This window comes from Apodemus sylvaticus, chromosome 6, assembly GCF_947179515.1.
Source record: "Apodemus sylvaticus chromosome 6, mApoSyl1.1, whole genome shotgun sequence".
NCBI lineage: Eukaryota > Metazoa > Chordata > Mammalia > Rodentia > Muridae > Apodemus > Apodemus sylvaticus.
In genome coordinates this window covers 66,157,083-66,176,381 of record NC_067477.1, presented here as the reverse complement: position 1 = coordinate 66,176,381, position 19,299 = coordinate 66,157,083, and the positions used below count along the sequence as shown (strand labels likewise).

The window sequence follows — 19,299 nt, the reverse complement described above, 5'->3', positions numbered from 1 at the left end:
CCTCTTTAGTCTGCCTTTTAAAGTTTTTCCTCACATCACCCGGCCTCTGCTAAGATCCTGCTTGGCTGAGGTTTAGCCGCTCACTGCCGGACTGACCATTTCGGGAGCGGGGGCGGGGGGGGGGGTACGGGAAGGAGTCTCTCGTCCTTACACCTCAAGCTCCTCCTGTACTCCACGGATCTTCTGAGTTCTCCCCATCCTGAGTGAACTGGAAGGAGGTAGAATTTGTGGGCAAGATTCTGACAGCCCCCAAAGGTCAGCATAACAGGTAGTTCTCGGTCATCCTCACTCCCAGGAACTCCCTTAAGGGTCGTGCCCGCTTGCACCCTTAGAGCCCTAACCTCCAATTTCAATTTTGACAAGTCCATCTCTTCTCCAAGAAGTGTCCTAGGTCTCTACCACTTAGAGCCATTCAAACCCAGACCAAAACTTCCGTTCGCTTATTCAGCATTTTTATCAGCTTGATTTTGCACTCTGTTTGCGGCGCCCCTGGGAAGACGTCAAACACTCTTATTCATTGTATTTAGTCACCCAGGTGCGGAGCCAGCCAAAAACAGACGGCGGAAGGAGTTTCCCAGACTGAGCTGTCACTCACCGGTCTGCACCAATTACATCGCAGATTGCCCGCGGGCCCACCTCTTTTGGGGTGTGTCACAAGTGAGTGATAGACTGAGCCTCCCGGCCCTGCTCAGCCCAGCCCACGTTGCTGCTTAGATTGAAATGCAGAACTCAAGCCTCTTTCAGCCCGGCACAGACTTCCTTTTACTCTTTCCTTTGGCACTCTTGTCGCCTCCTCCCCGGGAGAAGCCAAGGCACCCGCGGCTTGGAGCAGCGACAGGCCGGCCCAGTGAGAGCAAGGAAAAAGTTTCTTTCTGGGAGTGCGGAACTGGGGCCGGGTTGGTGTGCTGCTCGGAGCAATGGGTGAGTGGCTGCGGGGGACGTTGTCAAACCCGAGGAGGGAGGGAGCGAGCAGGCGAGGGCTAGAGGGAGGGAGCTGAGGCGCGCGACCGCGCTCTATTGACTCGGACCGCGTCCCTGCGAGCTGTAGGCACACACAGCAAGGGTCAGCGGCGGAAAGGGTGCAGTGGGAGCTACCGGGTGGCAATTGATGCCATTTTCCGATTTTAAGAGACGAGGGCCTTGGCATTGGCGAATCTCGCGGCCCCAGTGTCAATGCAAGTTTTGTTGCACACGTGTTTACACATGCAAGCAAAACAGAACAAAAAACATTCCGCCATCCCCAGCTTCCCGAGGATTGCATCTAACCCCACTGAAGGGAGGGGTAAGGCGGTGGCAGGGGGCAGGGGACGAGAGGTTTTTTTGCCAGGCAAGCAAAGAGGGGCGCGCTGGAGCCTCAGGACCGATTTCCCCGCCTGCTTCGGAGAGTTTTGAGTTGTCCGGAGTTGCCCTGGGTTCTCGCTTCTAAGTAGGAGCGAGGTCTGGTCGGAGCTTGTTTTGGGCCGTTTGGCTCAGGCCGGAACAGTCTGGTTTCGGGGCAACCCCAGTCCTTATAGGAGGGTATCATAGCCCTGCCCCTGAACGCTCTTGGAGGCCGAGTGGCAGGCGGCTGTCCCAAGCAGTTGGTGCGCGTTGTGGCGCGCTCTGTGCTCCTTTTTGCAGAGCCAGCCTTCGGGGAGGTGAACCAGCTGGGAGGAGTGTTCGTGAACGGAAGGCCGCTGCCCAACGCCATTCGGCTTCGCATCGTGGAATTAGCCCAACTGGGCATCCGACCTTGTGACATCAGCCGCCAACTACGGGTCTCGCACGGCTGCGTCAGCAAGATCTTGGCGCGCTACAACGAGACCGGTTCGATTTTGCCGGGAGCTATCGGGGGAAGCAAGCCCCGGGTCACCACCCCTACAGTGGTGAAACACATCCGGACTTACAAGCAGAGGGACCCAGGCATCTTCGCTTGGGAGATCCGGGACCGCCTACTGGCGGACGGCGTGTGCGACAAGTACAACGTGCCTTCAGTGAGTTCCATCAGCCGGATTCTACGCAACAAGATCGGCAACTTGGCCCAGCAGGGTCCTTACGACTCCTATAAGCAGCACCAGCCAGCGCCGCAGCCCGCGCTGCCCTACAACCACATCTATTCGTACCCCAGTCCCATCACGGCCGCAGCAGCTAAGGTGCCTACACCACCCGGGGTGCCGGCCATCCCCGGATCGGTGGCCATGCCGCGCACCTGGCCCTCCTCTCACTCCGTCACGGACATCCTGGGCATCCGCTCCATCACGGACCAAGGTAAGGAGTTCAGAGGCTGTGTGCTGAGCGGAGTTGGTTCCTGCGCGGTCGGGAACCACAGTACCTTCGGCCTCTAGCGAGTGTCTATCCCACCACCTGTGGTTTTTTTCTTTTGGAAACCTAAGGAGTCTTCCCAGGGGGGGTGTCCTGATCTCATTAACTTGAAACTCTTGCCCCTCTGTTTCCTTGCCACACACACAGTCTCCAGCCTCATCTCAAACTACCAGACCCATAACATCCCCCCCCCCCCCCCATCCCCAACACATGGTTCGCATTTTCCACCCTCCCCCGCCTCTCGCGCACTCAGCCTCAGCCCGGCTAGACTGTTTGGAGAGCGCAGCCTGGCGATTTGGGGAGCACAAGAGGAGGCCCTAGCAGGCTTGGGGCTGCGGTCTGTAGATAGCCACTGACGGCAGCTTGCTCACGAATCAGAAGCGGCAGCTACAGAGTCCAGCACACTCTGGAAATTGTATTATTATTCTCGGATTCTGGCAATCAGGCCAAATTTGCTCAGGCAGGAAGTTCAAATGTCACCTAATTGGTTTCATTCTTATGCTTCACTTCATTTTCCTCGGAAACGGAGGTCCGGGATATTCTCTCTCTCTCTCTCTCTCTCTCTCTCTCTCTCTCTCTCTCTCTCTCTCTCTCTCTCTCTCTCCCTCTCTCTTTCTCTCTCCTTGCCTTCCACCCACCTCCCTTAACAGATGTTAATTATCAACCTAATAGTTAAGGTGACAATTGCTTGGTGCTTTGGTGATTCGCTGTTGTCCTTTTCGGCTGCTGTCTCCGGTTCCTCCCGGGCCTATGGCTTCCCCTAGAGTCCTTGGGAACTGGGAAAGGCTAGTGGTTGCCGGCTCCTTTCCTGCAAAGTTTCCAGTAGTGTTTTTCCCCTTTCTCTGACTGAACCTTGCTCTGTTCTGGACGTCTTTTTTTTGACTGTTCAGAAAGATCTCCGGGTACGCTATATCGTTAAGTCCGGCTTTCCCGGGAGATTTGAGTTTGTTTTCTTTTTATTGTACTGTTAAGATAACATTAAAAAGACATTAGGTTCTTTCTGGGTGTAGGGAGAAAAAGAAAGTTAAACTGTTTTATTCGCTTAACTTATTGCCTAATTGTTCAGTGGAAGCTTTAAGACAAGCAGAGAGAAAAATTAAATAGGAAAGAGGAAGGAATTCCTTGGGCTAATTTCTCGCCTTTTGAGGTTCCCACCATATCGGCACAATTACCTTTTAAAGTGATTAAGCAGTGCATGGATTTCCCATCTTCTTGTCTTCTGACTGCGAATTGACAGTTCTGGGTTTGGAACGAGTCGGAGCCGTTGCCCTTGATTTATAGGATAAACTGACCTCACTGACATTTAAAGGAAGCCCCTGTTCATGGGAAAGTGTGAGATCAGCAGAAATGGGGGCTCACAGGGGGATCTCAATTTCTTAAGATAACTTCAGGCTTATGCCCACCGACTTTTGTCTGGGACGGCAAAGGCCATCAGGCAGTTGGGAATCGGGGATGACTTCCTGGTACAAAAAATGGGAGCACAATCCCTTCTTTGGAGGGGGAGGCAGAGTGAAAATAGACTGACAGTTGAAAAGAAAACTTCTCACCTCTGGGGAATTCGGTAACCAGACCAAATATCAGGTAGGGAAGAATTGGATTATAGAAGGCAGTGATGCTTCCGTGCAGACACTCTTGTCTGTTTGTGATATCATCGTTAAACAAACAGGTTTCTGACAAATCTGTTCATATAAAAAGGTAATTTCTTCAAATGACCCCACTTTGAAGCACCTGTGTCAGATGAAAGTGTGTAAAATCAAGTGTAAATGATACTATCAAACTTCTATACACAGGGCCCAGAAGCAGAATTAGATGTAATTAGTCTTCAAATGTCTTTTTTCCCTAATATGCATAACTGTAGATATTATGACAATTTTTTTTTGGTCTTTATCTCCTTTAAGAACAGGAAGTTTGGCAGATGGCTTTGCTCCTTTTTCTTAATTTTAAATTCTACTTTCATTTTATTGACACTTTATTTCATTTTCTCTTTCTGATGCGTAAAAAAAAATTCTTTATACTTCTACCATTGACAATCACGGCATTTTCAGATTTAGTTATTTAAACGTGCATATAACCTTACTTACTTACTTACTCACTTACTTACTAAAGCAGGCAGAGGCAGAAGGGGAGACTGCAAGGAAGCCCTGTATCCATACAATGTGGGAATCTGTGTGCTTATATTTTGCATGTGTATTGCAGGCATCACTTAGTTATTTGTTTGCAAAGGACTTTGCAGGCCTTTTGTTCTTTTATTGACATAGCTATCAGATCCCCACAGTGCAGGGAGCATTTTTCAGACTGTCTCTGAGCACTGACCAGATCACCCTTGAGCCAGGCCCCCTCTCTCCTTCATCAGTCCTCCCCAATGTCAGATTTCTCCCGCAGTAGGGATAGAGGTAAGGAACAAATATCCCACTTCACAAGTTTGAGGTTTTCTTCCTTTTGGGAAAAAAAAAAAAAAAAAAAAAAAAAACCCTCCTCTCTTTCAATTCGTTCCCTTGGGAGATCAAGAAGGGTGAATGGAAATCTAATGTTGGCTTAGGAAAAGAAAGGGAAAAAAAAATTAAAAAACAGAAACCCGTCAGGCGTGGGTGAAACTTAACTCAGAGGCCTTCTTTCAGGCCATTAAACTTCTCCAGGCCTTAGACTGAAAACCAGGGAGTCTGTGCTTAGGCCCAGCGTCCCTAGGAGGCCTAGTTCAGGGGAGTTGACCAAAGGTCTTAGCCCGGGACCTTAGTAGTTAGGGATTCTGAGTCTTGTCTCAGGAGGGGGGCGCGGGTTGTGCCCCTCCTGAACTTTCTACCTCCTTCTCAGGAGTGAGCGACAGCTCCCCCTACCACAGCCCCAAAGTGGAGGAGTGGAGCAGCCTGGGCCGCAACAATTTCCCCGCCGCCGCCCCGCACGCAGTGAATGGATTGGAGAAGGGAGCCTTGGAGCAGGATGCCAAGTATGGCCAGGTGAGGAGGAGAGGGCTTGGCCGGCCGGATGCCTGGTGTGGGGGACTGGGGGCTGGGAGAGGGGGATCAAGGACGCCTCGAAGGGGAGAAGGCCCGGCTGGCGACCCACAGGAGCGGGGAGGTGGAACCCGGGTTGGCTGAGTCTGGGCCGAGGGCTGGGCAAAAAGCCTGGCTTGTCGCCGCGCCCGGGTCCCCCAGCCCTTCCAGACCAGCCGGGTTAGTCAAGCTAAGGCCGAGCTTCGTTCAGCACGGCCAGGCTTTGGGGTTCAGAGCGGTGCCCCGCGAGCGAGCGGGCTGCGCCTGGAGGCCGCAAGCCTGAGCGTAAGGCTTGTGGGAGGCCGCAGGGTCCCGTGCACAGACAGCTCCTGTTCTTCCGGACACCAGCTTGTCCGGCGAGAAGGGAAGAGAGGCAACCAGATAAACGTAATAAAGTTACCATTTCCCGATTAAAGGTCACGTCGTAATTTCCCAGGGGAGGTTAGTGAGAAAACCTCAAATTATACGGACTGGCTGTGGACCATTTAATTCCCCCCTCCTGCCCCCTCCTCGTCCCTCCCTCTACTCTCTGAAAGAAAATTTAAAACATTGGTGTTTCTTTTTTTCCCTTCTTGAGAAGAATTAAGCAACAGCCACACAAAAGTGTAAGTCCAAATTCGTCAGTCTGCTAGAATGAAGAGTTCAAAACTCAAATGGCAAAACCTGAAGGCAGTGTGCAGTATTCCTGAAGTTGTCACCACCTCCAAAGCTTCAAAGTACTTAGTCTTATTTTAAAGCCTTAAAACGTTTTTTTATGTCTTCTCGAAAATCAGTTATATTTATTGGAATTTATTATTCTTATCTATTGAGGGGATATCCTAATCAACATTTTCGCTAACAAATTACATTTTGATTTCCTCGTGTCTCTCAAGGTTTGTCAGAATTCATTAGTAGCTAATTTCCTGGCAAATGTCACCAAAAACAGCAAGGAGAGAGCGAGCCATTTTTCTAAGTCTGGTTTGGCTGTAAAGAATACCCATGAGGTATCTATAAGCAGATTCACCATTTTCTTGTGCAAAGACCAGCCTGCACCATGATTAGAAGTTCAGTAAGTGAGCTGTTTACCCATTCAGAGCCTCTTCATTATCCTAGACCTTCTTCACTTTCAAAATAAGGAACTAATAGTCCCAAAGTCAAGAGTCGGTGCAACTATTAAGAAATATTCATTAAGAATGCTCTTAAGAGACATTCATTAAGTATTCCCTCTGATTAAAAACTGCAGTGAGAGATGGACTTTTTAAAACAAGTGATATTCATAATATACATTGTTTAGAAAATCCATAGTAAGAAACCTTCTTCCAATCATTTGTGACAAGCAATAGGAAGTGTAGCAAAGCCTGGACAACAGTAGCGGACATTTAGCAAGGGCTCGGTGCTGTCTCAGAATTACATCACCAAGTTAGGAGTTCAAAATCAGCTCCAGTTCCCACCAGCAGTCAGTACATCCCGTCTGCATAAAAAGCAGCTTCCTCTGCTGAAACCTTCATAGCTTCTTTCATTTCCCTCTCCTGAGTGATGCATCTGTCAGTGAGGCTTGTTTAGAAAGGGCTAATTTATAATATGCTTCAAAACTAAACTTACAACTTATTTTAAATAAATAGCATTTCAAGTAAATTTTGTTTCACTAAAAATCATTCACAAAGAATTTTGAGGTTGTAAATGGTCTTTTATAAAAGCAAATAATTTAAGGAAAGGGAATGGACAAATAAATGTTGTTCTAAATATTATAATACTTAAGAGAACAGGCCCCAAATAAAAGGGTATTTGCATCGTGTTAATATTTTAAAAGCTCTTACTGAAATATTATACCATTTAGGTAGATAATTCAATTGATACACAGTCATAAAGCCTTCAGAGTTTCTAAGCACAACATGAATCAGTGGATATTCTTAGGACGAAGGCTGAAGACCTGTTAAGGCAGCAAACACTTCACATTAGACATTAATTTGGTGTAAAATTGCATTAAAAGCTCATAAGAACTAAGAAACATATCTTGCATATGTGTATATTTCTCTTGAAATATTCTGAAGCTAATTTTAATTTTACATGTTCCCCCCCCACACACACACACAAATACAAAGTGTTGTCAGTATATTCTGATAAAAAATTAACTCAGGTGCCATTTGCTCCTCTCGCCAGCAAAACTTGAAAGTCCTTGAGAAAGGAAAGCTTAAGAGATTTGCCTGTGACACTTTTGGACGTTTGCAGTTGTAACTAGCTACTGTGTTATCCTTTAATGCTAGTTTCCTTCTGGTGTGCACAGGGGAGATTGAGAGTTCAGACTCAGAGCTTAGAGCATGCTTTCTTGGAAGACACCTGTAAAGTGACTACAGAAGCAGCTGGAAACTGAGCACTGATACTATTGGTCACCATGATCTATTTCTATTTTCAATAAACTGCAAAGATGCCCGATTGCCAGGAATCTGAATTGCATACACATTTCAGTCATATATGCATCTATTTACTGCATTTGAAAATTAGTTTTGAATGTCTGAATTTATCTTATACATTGATGTATTGTAACTTATATGAGACTCCCATTTAGATCCTTTGTTGACTAGGACAGAATATTTATTTATCTTAGATTTTTCAACTACATTTCTAAGTAAGGAGGCGCATTGAGAGTAAGGAAATCATTACTCTCATCTAACTGTGAAGGGAAACAATGTTTACTTGTTCTTTCTGTTTGGTCAAATGAAAGCACAAGATTTTGACTTTAAAGTGATCAAGTGGATAAGAGTGAAATAAATAGACATGTAGAAATAAACATTGAGCTATATATGTTCTTCTCAATGGAATTTGATAAATTAATAATTTATTTTATTCACACAGTTCATAAATAAATGCATAGTTTATGAAAAATTTAGTCTACACTGGCATGTTTCCTCAGAACAAACACATACCACTTATCTGGTAGGCTACAAGAACATGAATGATAGAGTCCAAATTCCTAATATCTTCATTTTAGGGTTGAATATGTTAGTGGAGACAGCACATTTATTATAACATTAGTTAGCAATTGAGATGTTAGCAATAGAGAATAGTCTATAAATACTTGCACTAAAAATGTTCTGAATTAAGCAAATTGTGACAAAAGCTTAATTTTAAAATGTAATTTAATCTAAAATTCTCATAAAGTATTCATTCATGCGTTATTTTAAATGATGACACTCTTGAATCATCTTGAATATAATTTCCTAGTGGAGAATTAAAAAACATTGTTTGAAAATTAAAAAACAAGTAATTTGTTTTTTTGGAACACGCTATTTTCATGAAAATAAAAATGAAGCTGTGAGTTTTCTTCACACCAGCCAAACAAAGTTAACTTTTGATAAATACATTAATAATGTTATAGAAAATGAAACTTTAGGCAAATGCCAGTGGTCTTTGAAATTCGTCATACTTATGAAAAACATGGTCTGATTTTTAATTAACTTTCAGCCAATAGTATTTTTAAACAAACTTAATAGTGATTATATATCAGCAAAATGTGTCATGTGAGATAGCAAAAAAAAAAAAAAAAAAAAAAAAATCCTGCAGTTCAAAAGCCTGAAAGCTCAATGTCACTAGATGAAAGGATTGTACCTGTTTTTATATTATTATTATTACCTTAGGATACCTGAGGAGACACGTTTTAAATGATTTGATCATTGTACAATGTATACATGTATAGAAGCATCACATTGTCCCTGATGCATATAATTTTTGCTGTATGTCAAGAGAATACAAAATAAAAATAAACAAATCAATGTAAGGCTATATCAATTTTAATACCATTTTAGACACATAATATTTTGGAAAAAATTAGGTATTACACATTTATCACATTTCCTATTACCTAGAGACATTTGGGCCTGCGATAGCATCACTAAAAGTAATTCTCTTAGATAAATGTTGAGCCCATGTTCTCACTGTGACTCTATTTACCAGGCTTGATTTACTCCGGTCATTAAATAATGAAGAAGGGAAGAAGGGCAGTTAGAAAGATACTCTAAGAAATAACTTCTCAAAAGTACCTGCTCATTTTCAGATGCAATTTTGTTTTTTTTTTTTATTTACTAAGCTGACATTGTACATATATGTGAAGCATAATTGTTTTTATGGCCAAATATATTTTATCATAAAGCCTGGGCAAACTCATGTCATCAGAAAGAAAAGAACACATGGTTTTGATGAGTGGCTGACAGACAGACTGTGAGCAGAGAACCAGGCACTTTCTTCAAAAGAGAAAATGTTGAGTGGACAATTTCCAGAACTGGAAAAAGTCCTTAACTTCTAATTTCCAAACCATTGCTATATCAGTTTCGTCTTCTTTTTCTTTTTGTTCTTCCTCTTCCTCCTCCCTTTTCATACTCACAAGTGTTTGGAGACTAACACTTAGAGTTGGAGGAATACATGGAACGAGCATGGGTCAGATAGAGCAGGGCTGGTTGGAACTCTTACTTCTGTCAACAGCTTTATTCACTTAGCTTGCTAGAGGTACATGCTTGCCCTGAGATGGGATGATGGTGGTAAACTATTTTTTTCTTAAAACAAGAGAATCATATCATTTGCATTCACGAGTCTGCGGTCAGTCGTTTATGAAGTGCCTTTTGTGTGTCCCATTTTGTGAGCCTACAGGGTGATTGAGGAGGTCTCTGTCCTCCAACAGTCTGCTGGTACAGTCACATGACCACTTAACAGGAACTATATTACACTATCAGTTTTTTCCTAGATTTCTTCTAGTGCTCATGAGATAGAATCTGTCTTTTCCTGAGACAACTCAACATAGAAAACTTACTTTCTCTGGGACTCGCAATTTATCTGTTTCACTTTGTATTAGTTAAATCTCATTTCCAAAATTAAGTGGAGGGTAGCTGGCTGTGAGGACGGAATTACGGACTTATTTCAGAGAAAAGAATTCTTACTGCTTTCTTGGAAAGGTCTAAATGAAAAGGGGGTTGATGGGTTGAAGCTTATTTATGAAATATTTAGGCAAAGTCATTTTCAAAAATGAGATTTCTATTGCATTCCTATTGCAGGGTTTCATGTGGAAAATTTGTTTACTTTTCCCCTGGGATTCCGTATGTTGGTTGATTTATAAATCATATTTACAATCCAATTAAATCATGTTTGCTCCTATTATATTTATGGTGCACATTTGGGAGCCTAACTAGCTTTTGAGATTAATTACACGCCCTTCACTGGAAACACTGAACAGATTTGGGGAATTCACATTTAAGTCTACTCCTTCACAGGAAAGCATACACAAACAGCAGTGCTACCTGTGCTTGGTTTCCTTTGCTGTGGAAAATTTTACCCTTTGGGGGATTTCTTTATAAAGAATAATCACTTTACCCAGGAGAGATTTATTACTTTCGCTAATGTCGTGTTTCAAAACAGTGAGAAAATTGGTATTTATGGAGACCTTGGAATAAACGAACAGGAAAGGTGGCTGAGGGACAGGGACATTTTGAAGCACGTTTGTGTTTCCTTGCTCATTCCTCCAACCGTTCCCCCCTAGAGCCCAGAGTTTGAAATCTGAACACCCAACAGCAGAATGAGACATTAAGACAGCCCTACCTGCCCCCCATTGTCTCAGTCAAGTCAGGTCCAAGTTACTCTTCTAAGGGTGGGAGTTTCTTACCCTTTCTCTTCCTTCATGTGACCACTGTGCGCCACCCCCACCCCGGGCCCCCTACCCCCATCACATGCCAGATGAAGCTGCCTCTCTGAACTTGCTGCTCTCTCCTGGGTCTTTCTGGAACACAGAGGGAACTGAACTACTAAACTGACAACAAGTAAATATGGTGGTGTTTTGAGAACCTTGAAATATTCACTATTACTATATATATAATAACATAAAGTTAACCTTAGTATTTTAGGTATGAGAACTTGGGCAGATATAACAAATTCATAGGATATTGTTACATTTGATAAATGAATAAGTTATGGAGCAGATATGAAAGGGGGCTCACATAAGTGGTCCCATGTAAGAACTGCAGACAGAACAACAGAATGGCTGATGGCACATCACGAGTGAGGGTGTAAGGAGTAAATTATGCTCCTGCACCACACCAATGGGACAGCAGTGGTAGAAAATAGAATTTGACAACAGATATTTTCTTCTAGATAGATAATTATTTTGCCATGCATATTAAATCTTTTGGCATTAGGCACCAAATGTAGAGTCAAGTTTTCTATTATTTTAAAACTAATGCTAGTATTTTCCTCCTGTGTTGGGGATTGAACTTGGGGCTAAAGCTACTGAGCTATACTACAAGACCTTACTATTCTTATTTTGTTTATCTGGGTGCACACTGGTACTAGTAGTACTAAATATTAATTAGTGTTAGACAGGGCCAAACACAGATGTGAATACCTTTCCATAATTCTACTTGGATAATTATATTCCAAACTAATTTTTAACACATTTTTGAAGAAATAAAATAATAAAATAATAAATAAAAGCAGCTAGAGCAATAATTTCTATGTACTGCTAGACTACACGCACCTGCCCCTGTAATTTGATGGTCACCTAGATTTTCATTCCCCAAGAACTTTAAAGTAAGTTACTTTGAGATATAATCTTAAAAATGGGACACAAAGTTTTATTCTTCTGAAAAATAAAAAGATCTAATGAAGAGATTTGAGTTTAGGAGAGGAAAGAATTGCTTAGTAGTGCTATAGTTTGAGGATAAATTTTACCTCCTTCTGCTTGTCTAGGTAAAGCACCATGGTAGACTATAGCATCAGACAGGAATGACAAACTTTACATATATGGCTATTGACTTTCTAACTCAACTTGTAAAGAAGAAAGAATTTCAGTTTTATTGAATAATGATATTAAGTCATTTCTTTTTGTTTTGAGCTTTACCTAAAAGGACATCATTTGGGGGGGGGCAATATATTTTAATGCCATCTTGGTATAGTAGTATATACCTGTGATCTCTGGTCTGAGGGTTTCAGGGCATGAGTTTGAGCCCAGCCTGGGTACATAGTGAGACCCTGTTTAAAAAAAAAAAGCTGGGCATAATAGTGCATATGCTTTTAACTCCAGTACTTGGCAAAGGTAGAGGCAGAGGCAGAGGCAGAGGCAGAGGCAGAAGCAGGCAGATCTCTATGGTTTGAGGCCAATCAGGTCTACACAGTGAGTTCCAGAACAGCCCTAGCTAACAAAAACCCAAACAAAAACATTTAAATTCATTTAAATTCCAATTGAACATTGCATTATATTCTGAAATATTATCTTGTAATTTTAACAAGCTGAACAGTTTATAATGAGCTATTGTTTGCTCTCTCTGTGTGTGTGTGTGCGTGTGTGTGCATGTGTGTGCATGTGTGTATGCTTTGTTTTTGGAGACAGGGTTTCTCTGTTTAGCCTTAGCTGTCCCGGAACTTATTCTGTAGACCAGGCTGGCCTTGAACTCACAGAAATCTGCCTGCCTCTGCTTCCTGAGTGGTGAGATTAAAGGTGTGGGCCACTACTGCCAGGATGAGCTATTATTTATTAATCCTTATAACCTTATAAAGTGTGTTGGATATTTCTAGGTGTCTGGGACATAGGAGGTACTCAAGGATCTTTTCTTTTATCTTCCATTTTTAAAAGAATATACAGTGACAAAGAGAAGAATGTAAACCATGTGTTCCTATAGACCAAAGACATAAGGTGAGGTCTTGTCAGAATCTATGAGTAAGGCTAATAATGTACATCCTTATATAATGTACCATATACATGTGTGTACGTATATAAGTGTGTATAGACATTCCTTTGACGTTCAGAAAATAGGCTTTTAGACATCACCATTATGCTCTCATAGAGGTGGAGGTAAAAATGATGACCAAATGAGTTAATTCAAAAACAGTTTCTGAAATGGAGTGATAAGGAGTGCAGCTTACCGGCGGACTGCGTGGTTGGTGTGTACAGAGTCCTGAGTACACAGGGTAAAAGCACCGTTCACGTCTGAGATTTCCCGGACAAAGCATCTACAATGTGTCCGATTTACTGAGCCCCGTGGATTAAATCACGTTTTCCAATACAATTCCAGCATTTATATTACTTTTTCTTTAGGAAATATGTTGACATCTGAGTCAAGTCATGTCATTACCAGGAAACAAGATTTGCCCTTTATCTTTAAACCAAGTAGAAGCTGGGAGGAAAGAAACAAAACAAAACAAAAAAAAGAACCACTTGAAAAAGGGTGGGGAGCATCCACGCCAGAGAGGGATTAGACATCAGGGTGTTTTCGGTGTTGTTAATAGTAACGATACCAACAGTGATTTATTGGACGCCAAGAAAGCATTGGTTTCCAGGCGAGCTTGCCTGCCAGAGCTGCTGCATTTTGTTTGCAAACAAAGATTTCACATTAAATTCCTTTAAAGAGATTTGTTCATAAGGCTTAAAAAAACCCAAACAAACTGAACTTTACAAATGCAAAATTTCCAATTCAAAACTGCACATATTCATTCATATTCATGGAGATTTCCTTTCTGATTGTGAAAAAAATTATACATTCCCAAACTCTAACAAAGCAAACCCCAATCCAAAACAACAAGAAAACCAATAGCAAAAACCCTTACTGGAAAAATTTGAGTTTTCATGTCCTTGTCTGAGTGGCATGTACACCATGACATCTTGAAGTACGGCCTTTATTTATCAGAAGATTTGTCCATTTTGAGTTTGTAACACAGCAGCCCACACTCTGTGCTCTTCTCTCCTGGGAATGAAAGCTACAAGAGACAGGCCTGTCACAAAGCTTCAACCGAAGAGCCAAGTGCTGGCAAGTGCCCGAGGGCTGACTGAGGCTGGGGAGTGCTCAGCAGGCTTCCAGAGTGCTTCTTCTCAGTGACTCTCACCCTGCTTCTCCTTCATGTGTTTTTAAATCACAAACGTAAGAATGGATTTTTCTGGTTGTAGCTTCCAAAAACCGTCTGTAGAAAGAACAGCGTCTTGCTTTTCAGCACTGTGTTTAAGTAGCAAGACAGGATACCCTTAGGTCAAAGTAAGGTTAAAAGGAAGTCTAAGGGGGCCGGGGTGGGGAGAAGAGACGCCCAGATGTAGAGCCAGAGTGTTGTTAACTCACTCGGAATTTCTTTTCCGTGTCTATGGACTGGAGAGATGTCAAATCCTGTAACGTGACTGTCTCCTTTCTTCTCTCTTCCTCTCAGGCACCGAATGGTCTCCCAGCTGTGGGCAGTTTTGTGTCAGCATCCAGCATGGCTCCTTACCCTACACCAGCCCAAGTGTCACCCTACATGACCTACAGCGCTGCTCCTTCTGGCTATGTTGCTGGACATGGGTGGCAACATGCTGGCAGCACCCCACTGTCCCCCCACAACTGTGACATTCCTGCATCACTGGCTTTCAAGGGAATGCAAGCAGCCAGAGAAGGCAGTCATTCTGTCGGCCTCTGCACTCTGATGGGAGCTTCCACTTCAGCCACCTCACTCTGGCCTCTGCTCTCAGCACACACTCCCTCTCCTTACCCCACTTCACTTCCAGTTCACACCCAGTTTCACTGCCTCAAGAGCTGGCTGTATGGACTCATAATCTTTGTGCTGATGACACTTAAATATTTCTTGCTGTAACTTCCTTCCCCCCACCCCCAGGAAATCTGGCATAACTTTAGGATTTAAAAACAAAAGCAACTCTAAAGATTGAATGAGACTTTTGTGTTGCCAGCACTCTGTTTTAACACAGTGAAGAAACCTATTCCCCTCAAAGGGCTTATGGGACTTTGTAGACCTGTCTTTGGTAAAACCACACATGTATATTTATTCTAAATCAACCTGAACCTTTGAAACGTGCAATTGTTGAGATTTTACAAAATCAATAAAGGAAAACAGATGTAGAAAAAAGTTATGTGATACCCTCTAATCAAATAAGGTGACCAAATAAGCTTTAATTCACCATTGGGAAACCAATCAATAGCTGACTTGTGTGATCTTTTAAAGAGATGATGTATTTTGTTGAAAAATATGTATAGAACTCAAGCAATATTGGAATTTTGCTCCTTTTGTTGTTTTGACTTGGTTCCTAATATAGTAATGTTTGTATTTCTATGAGCTTGTAAATAGGGACTGTGGATGTCTTCATTCCATGGGGTACCCCTCCACCAGCACCTCTCTTTTATCTTTCTTTCTTTGTAAAAGTGACTTTCCCCGTGATGTATTTCTCTCTGTTTGGTGGTGGGCCATTTGGGCTCCTGGGTCTGGACTTGGCCCAGGTTGTGTATGTTGGGTAAAGGCTTCAGCACCTCATGAAGGAGACTTTTTCTTCTACAGCAGAGGACTCCAAACACAGATAAAACAAGCCAGGTTTTAGTTTGTATCCCAGTCAAACAACACACATGTCAAGCATAAAACAACAAAAAGGCTGTAACATACCTGTACCACAATGCTCTAACACAAGTCACTAGAAACACATCTAATGTGAAATGGGTTTTTGTTGTTGTTTGTTTTGTTTTTGTTTTGTTTTGTTTTGTTTGTTTGTTTTTTTTTTGTTTTTTTTTTTTTGTTTTTTTTTGCAAAAACACTTAAAATGAACTTTATGCGATGGAAAACCACTGTGAAATGAAATTGTACTGTTGCGGTTGGCTTACCTGTGTGTTCAGCAATCTCAGCCCCAAATTTATCTGGTAACTTAAAAGGAAATGGAGAATTCTTCTCTAATGAATGTAGTGACAATGGCTCGCTGTGAAGTTTACATTGTGTGCTGAAGCACGTTTCATGTGCAGGTCAATTGGTGTTCGTTTTAGAAATACAGATGCTATTTAACTTTTAGCAAATTCTTTTTATTCATTTATGGAGTTACAGAACAGAGATTAGCTGCTAAGCCTTTCTAGACCAATTTGATTTTTACTTTAATGTTATGGATAGAGTTGCAGGACATATATATGTGTGTGACCATGTGATTATGTTTTATTTTATAATAGTTCATTTTCTTTGGCAGGATTCTACAGTTTGTATTCCTTTTGCTGCTTGGCAAAATAGGGTTAAAATTGACATTTAGAACATTGGCACCATTCATCTATTGAGATATTAATGTACAGTGGGGTGTCTTGGTATCCATTCCACTCAATAACTAGACAGGTACGGAATTTTTGATACACGGTCGTGTTCAAGGAACTAGGTATCCCTCCACCCCACAAACAGCTTAGAGAGTTGTCTTCTAAGATGTCTTAGAGAGCTTCATACTGCTTCTTTTTAAAGCAACCAACACTCATTGCTACAAACAGGATTATAACGTCAGGAGAAGAAAGAGTGAGCAGAAGGAGCCAGAGCTGGTGAACTCTCAGGGCCATAGAACCACTTGGATCTTGTAAAACTCCCCACTGACAACTGGTGTTCCCCGTGTGGTGAGAAGACAGACTGTAACCAAATGGCATTAAGATCCAATCCAATATTTTGGTGGAACTTTCAAATCATGCAGTATAGAAACGTGCCTGCTATCCAGAAAATCTGACTTAAGGCCCAGAATTATTCTATATCTAATAGGTGACTATTTGGGATGTCGCAAAATAGTAATTGCTTGTACGGAAACATAACTGATAATGTTATTTTCCTTATCTAAGTTAAGAGATCTTATTGTTATTTATATTTTTCTGGTTTTTGTATTTTAAGAAATTAATAATAATGGTGTCAAGTTTTCTTTTTCATTCTTGCTCCTCTCTCCAGGTCTTTAGTTAATAAAGGTAAATCCACATGGAACAATTTTAGACAATGGAAAACTGTGTTGGCTATTCATAGCCTCTTAGGACTCGAAGCCACATTAACAGGAACAGAGTGAGGTGGGGCCCGCCAGGTCTGAATGTCTCCTGGAGCTCACAGGGGGGCTTTTTCTAAGTTGGCACATGCACTCTTTAGAATTCCCTTTTCGCCCTGTTCAGTGCCTTTAGCCCTCCTTCAGGGGACTCTAGTATGCACCCCCTTCAAGGACAGAAAGCAGCCATGCAAGACAGACCCACTCTTCCTGCGCCTGGCTTTCTGTGTCTTAATGACCCACATATTGAATATTGGGCTGAAACACAAATGAAAAAAAAAAGCGCGTTGGGAAAGATGTTCCACGGAAGGCTGTGTGTGTATAGATTATGTCAGAAGCCTTTTATTTTTATACTTCAGATGCTCTAAATTAATAAATACAAATAATTAACATGTCATCTTCACTGTTTATTTTCAAAATGTTTTGGTGAGATTACCTCTAGAAATAGCCCACAGGAGTAGTTAAGAACCCGTGTCATCTAGAACATGTTGCTATTTTTTCTTGGCCATAGCTACTGGAGAAGTCTCATTACATGGTGCAGACATAAATAAGCTTTGGATATATCAAGATCAAAAACCTATCTTTTGCTTTTTTCAGAGTGCATATTAGTGCATGAGTGCTTGGGAATGCTGAAGAATGTATATTTTCACTTTTGAAATGTAGTGTAGACATTTTAATATTCTAAATAGTCTTATACTTCAAAATGTGACTTAAACACAAGAATCTGGAGATAGTTTTATTTCCTTTCTCCTGTACTTTTTTAAGGATGGTGTTTGGAGGCAAGTTCGGGCAACAGAGAAGGGCCCAAAGAGCACATTCAATTTGTGACCTAACCCAAAAAAAAAAAAAAAATTCAGTAACAAATCTTGTTTTAAAAATGAACTATGTAAAAGAAATCAGTTTAATATAATATCATGTATTCTATTTTTAATAAAAGTCTTCAAATACCATGATTTTAAAATATCCACTTAGGTCACCATGTGAAATATAAAATACATTTAGGCAAACAGAGCCTGAGGGCATATTAACTACTAAAGAAAACCAATAGACTCACATTTTAACTCAGCACTCACAAAATTAAACATTCTTAAAAGGCTGTTTTGGTGTATTTAAATTTTTCTTCTCTTTTAAAATATGATTTATGGAAAAGTAATTCTGTATAAAATATCTTTAAATTTTTACTTATATCTCAGTCTTTCTTTGAATAATTCTCAGGAAACTAGCTGCAGAACAATTTATTTTCAAGAATTTATGGATTTATAGACTTCTCAGAGAAATTATCAAACGAGTTTTCCTGGTGAAGCAGTATGAATCAGACACTCTGTAGCTTTTATGAACTGTCTCTGCTCTCTTGATCCCTAACTTGAAAACACCACTGCTTCATGTTACTTTCCTTCCTACAGTGTTATGTATATGGGCCAAACTACCATGCCAATTTGTCTAAAAATTGATAAAACATGGAAACAGGCTTTGCTCCTGAGCAGGCTGCCTTCTCCTCTTGACTGGTGTGTCTAGCTTGTCTTCTCTTCGTGGGGCTGAGACCATGTCTCTGTTATGTCAAGAGGAAAATACTTCTCAGTCCGTCACCAGTTTTCCTGTAGCCACGCATAGGTGTATTCATACACCAGCAACATCACCCCACCGCCTGGAACAGAAAATAGAGAAGAACAGCTCATCACAGTCCTGGAAAGGGGCGTGGACACTGCTGCCCTCACCCCACCCCCATGCCACCAAGTCTCAGGGAGCCTCATTGGGGAGGCTGGGGACTTTCAGAATCATCAGTGGCTCTGATACACAGAGAGAAAATGATTATGGAAAATTCTCAGGGCAGAATCAAGACCATCTTGAGTCTCCAAATACATTTTTCCCTCTGAGTTTTTGCAACTTTCATCATTTCTCATCAGATTCTTTTTCAAGAACTTTCAATTTTAAAAAAAGTAAATAAATAAAGACATATTTAGTCATATAAAGGCATGAGACTTTTCTGCAAATGAAAATATTCAGATTCCTCATATTTAGGCAATAGATTTCTCTTTTCCAGACATAATTGGCATAGTCTTTGGGTGTATTCAAGAAAGAATTCTCCAAGATCGTGATTTGACAGATGAATCTGGCTTTTAAACTGGATTGTGTTGTTTGAATGTTACTTTCCAAATATTTTAAAACTCTGTTTTGTAAAAGGAAGTTGGAAGCTAAGATTATTCTACATAGCTGCCTCAAATATACAGATCTGAACTTGGAAGTTTGGAAGGAGAGTTGGGTGGCATG

The 19,299-nt window shown here is 41.6% G+C and overlaps 2 protein-coding genes across 2 annotated transcripts in view; one reads left to right on the top strand and one right to left on the bottom strand.

The window, feature by feature from the left end:
- Positions 1-720: 720 nt before the first annotated feature.
- Positions 721-14,858, top strand: Pax9 (paired box 9). The gene is given in 5 exon segments (XM_052186731.1): positions 721-921; positions 1,552-1,591; positions 1,594-2,247; positions 5,113-5,255; positions 14,439-14,858. Coding segments are annotated over 5 exon segments (1,458 nt in total).
- A 2,453-nt stretch (positions 14,859-17,311) lies between these two features.
- Slc25a21 (solute carrier family 25 member 21) overlaps positions 17,312-19,299 on the bottom strand; it is a 462,526-nt gene continuing 460,538 nt past the window's right edge. Inside the window, exon 10 of the mRNA XM_052185815.1 lies at positions 17,312-18,676. Within this exon, the coding sequence (XP_052041775.1) occupies positions 18,615-18,676 (62 nt within the window). The 3' untranslated portion in view covers positions 17,312-18,614. The remainder of the gene's footprint in view (positions 18,677-19,299) is intronic.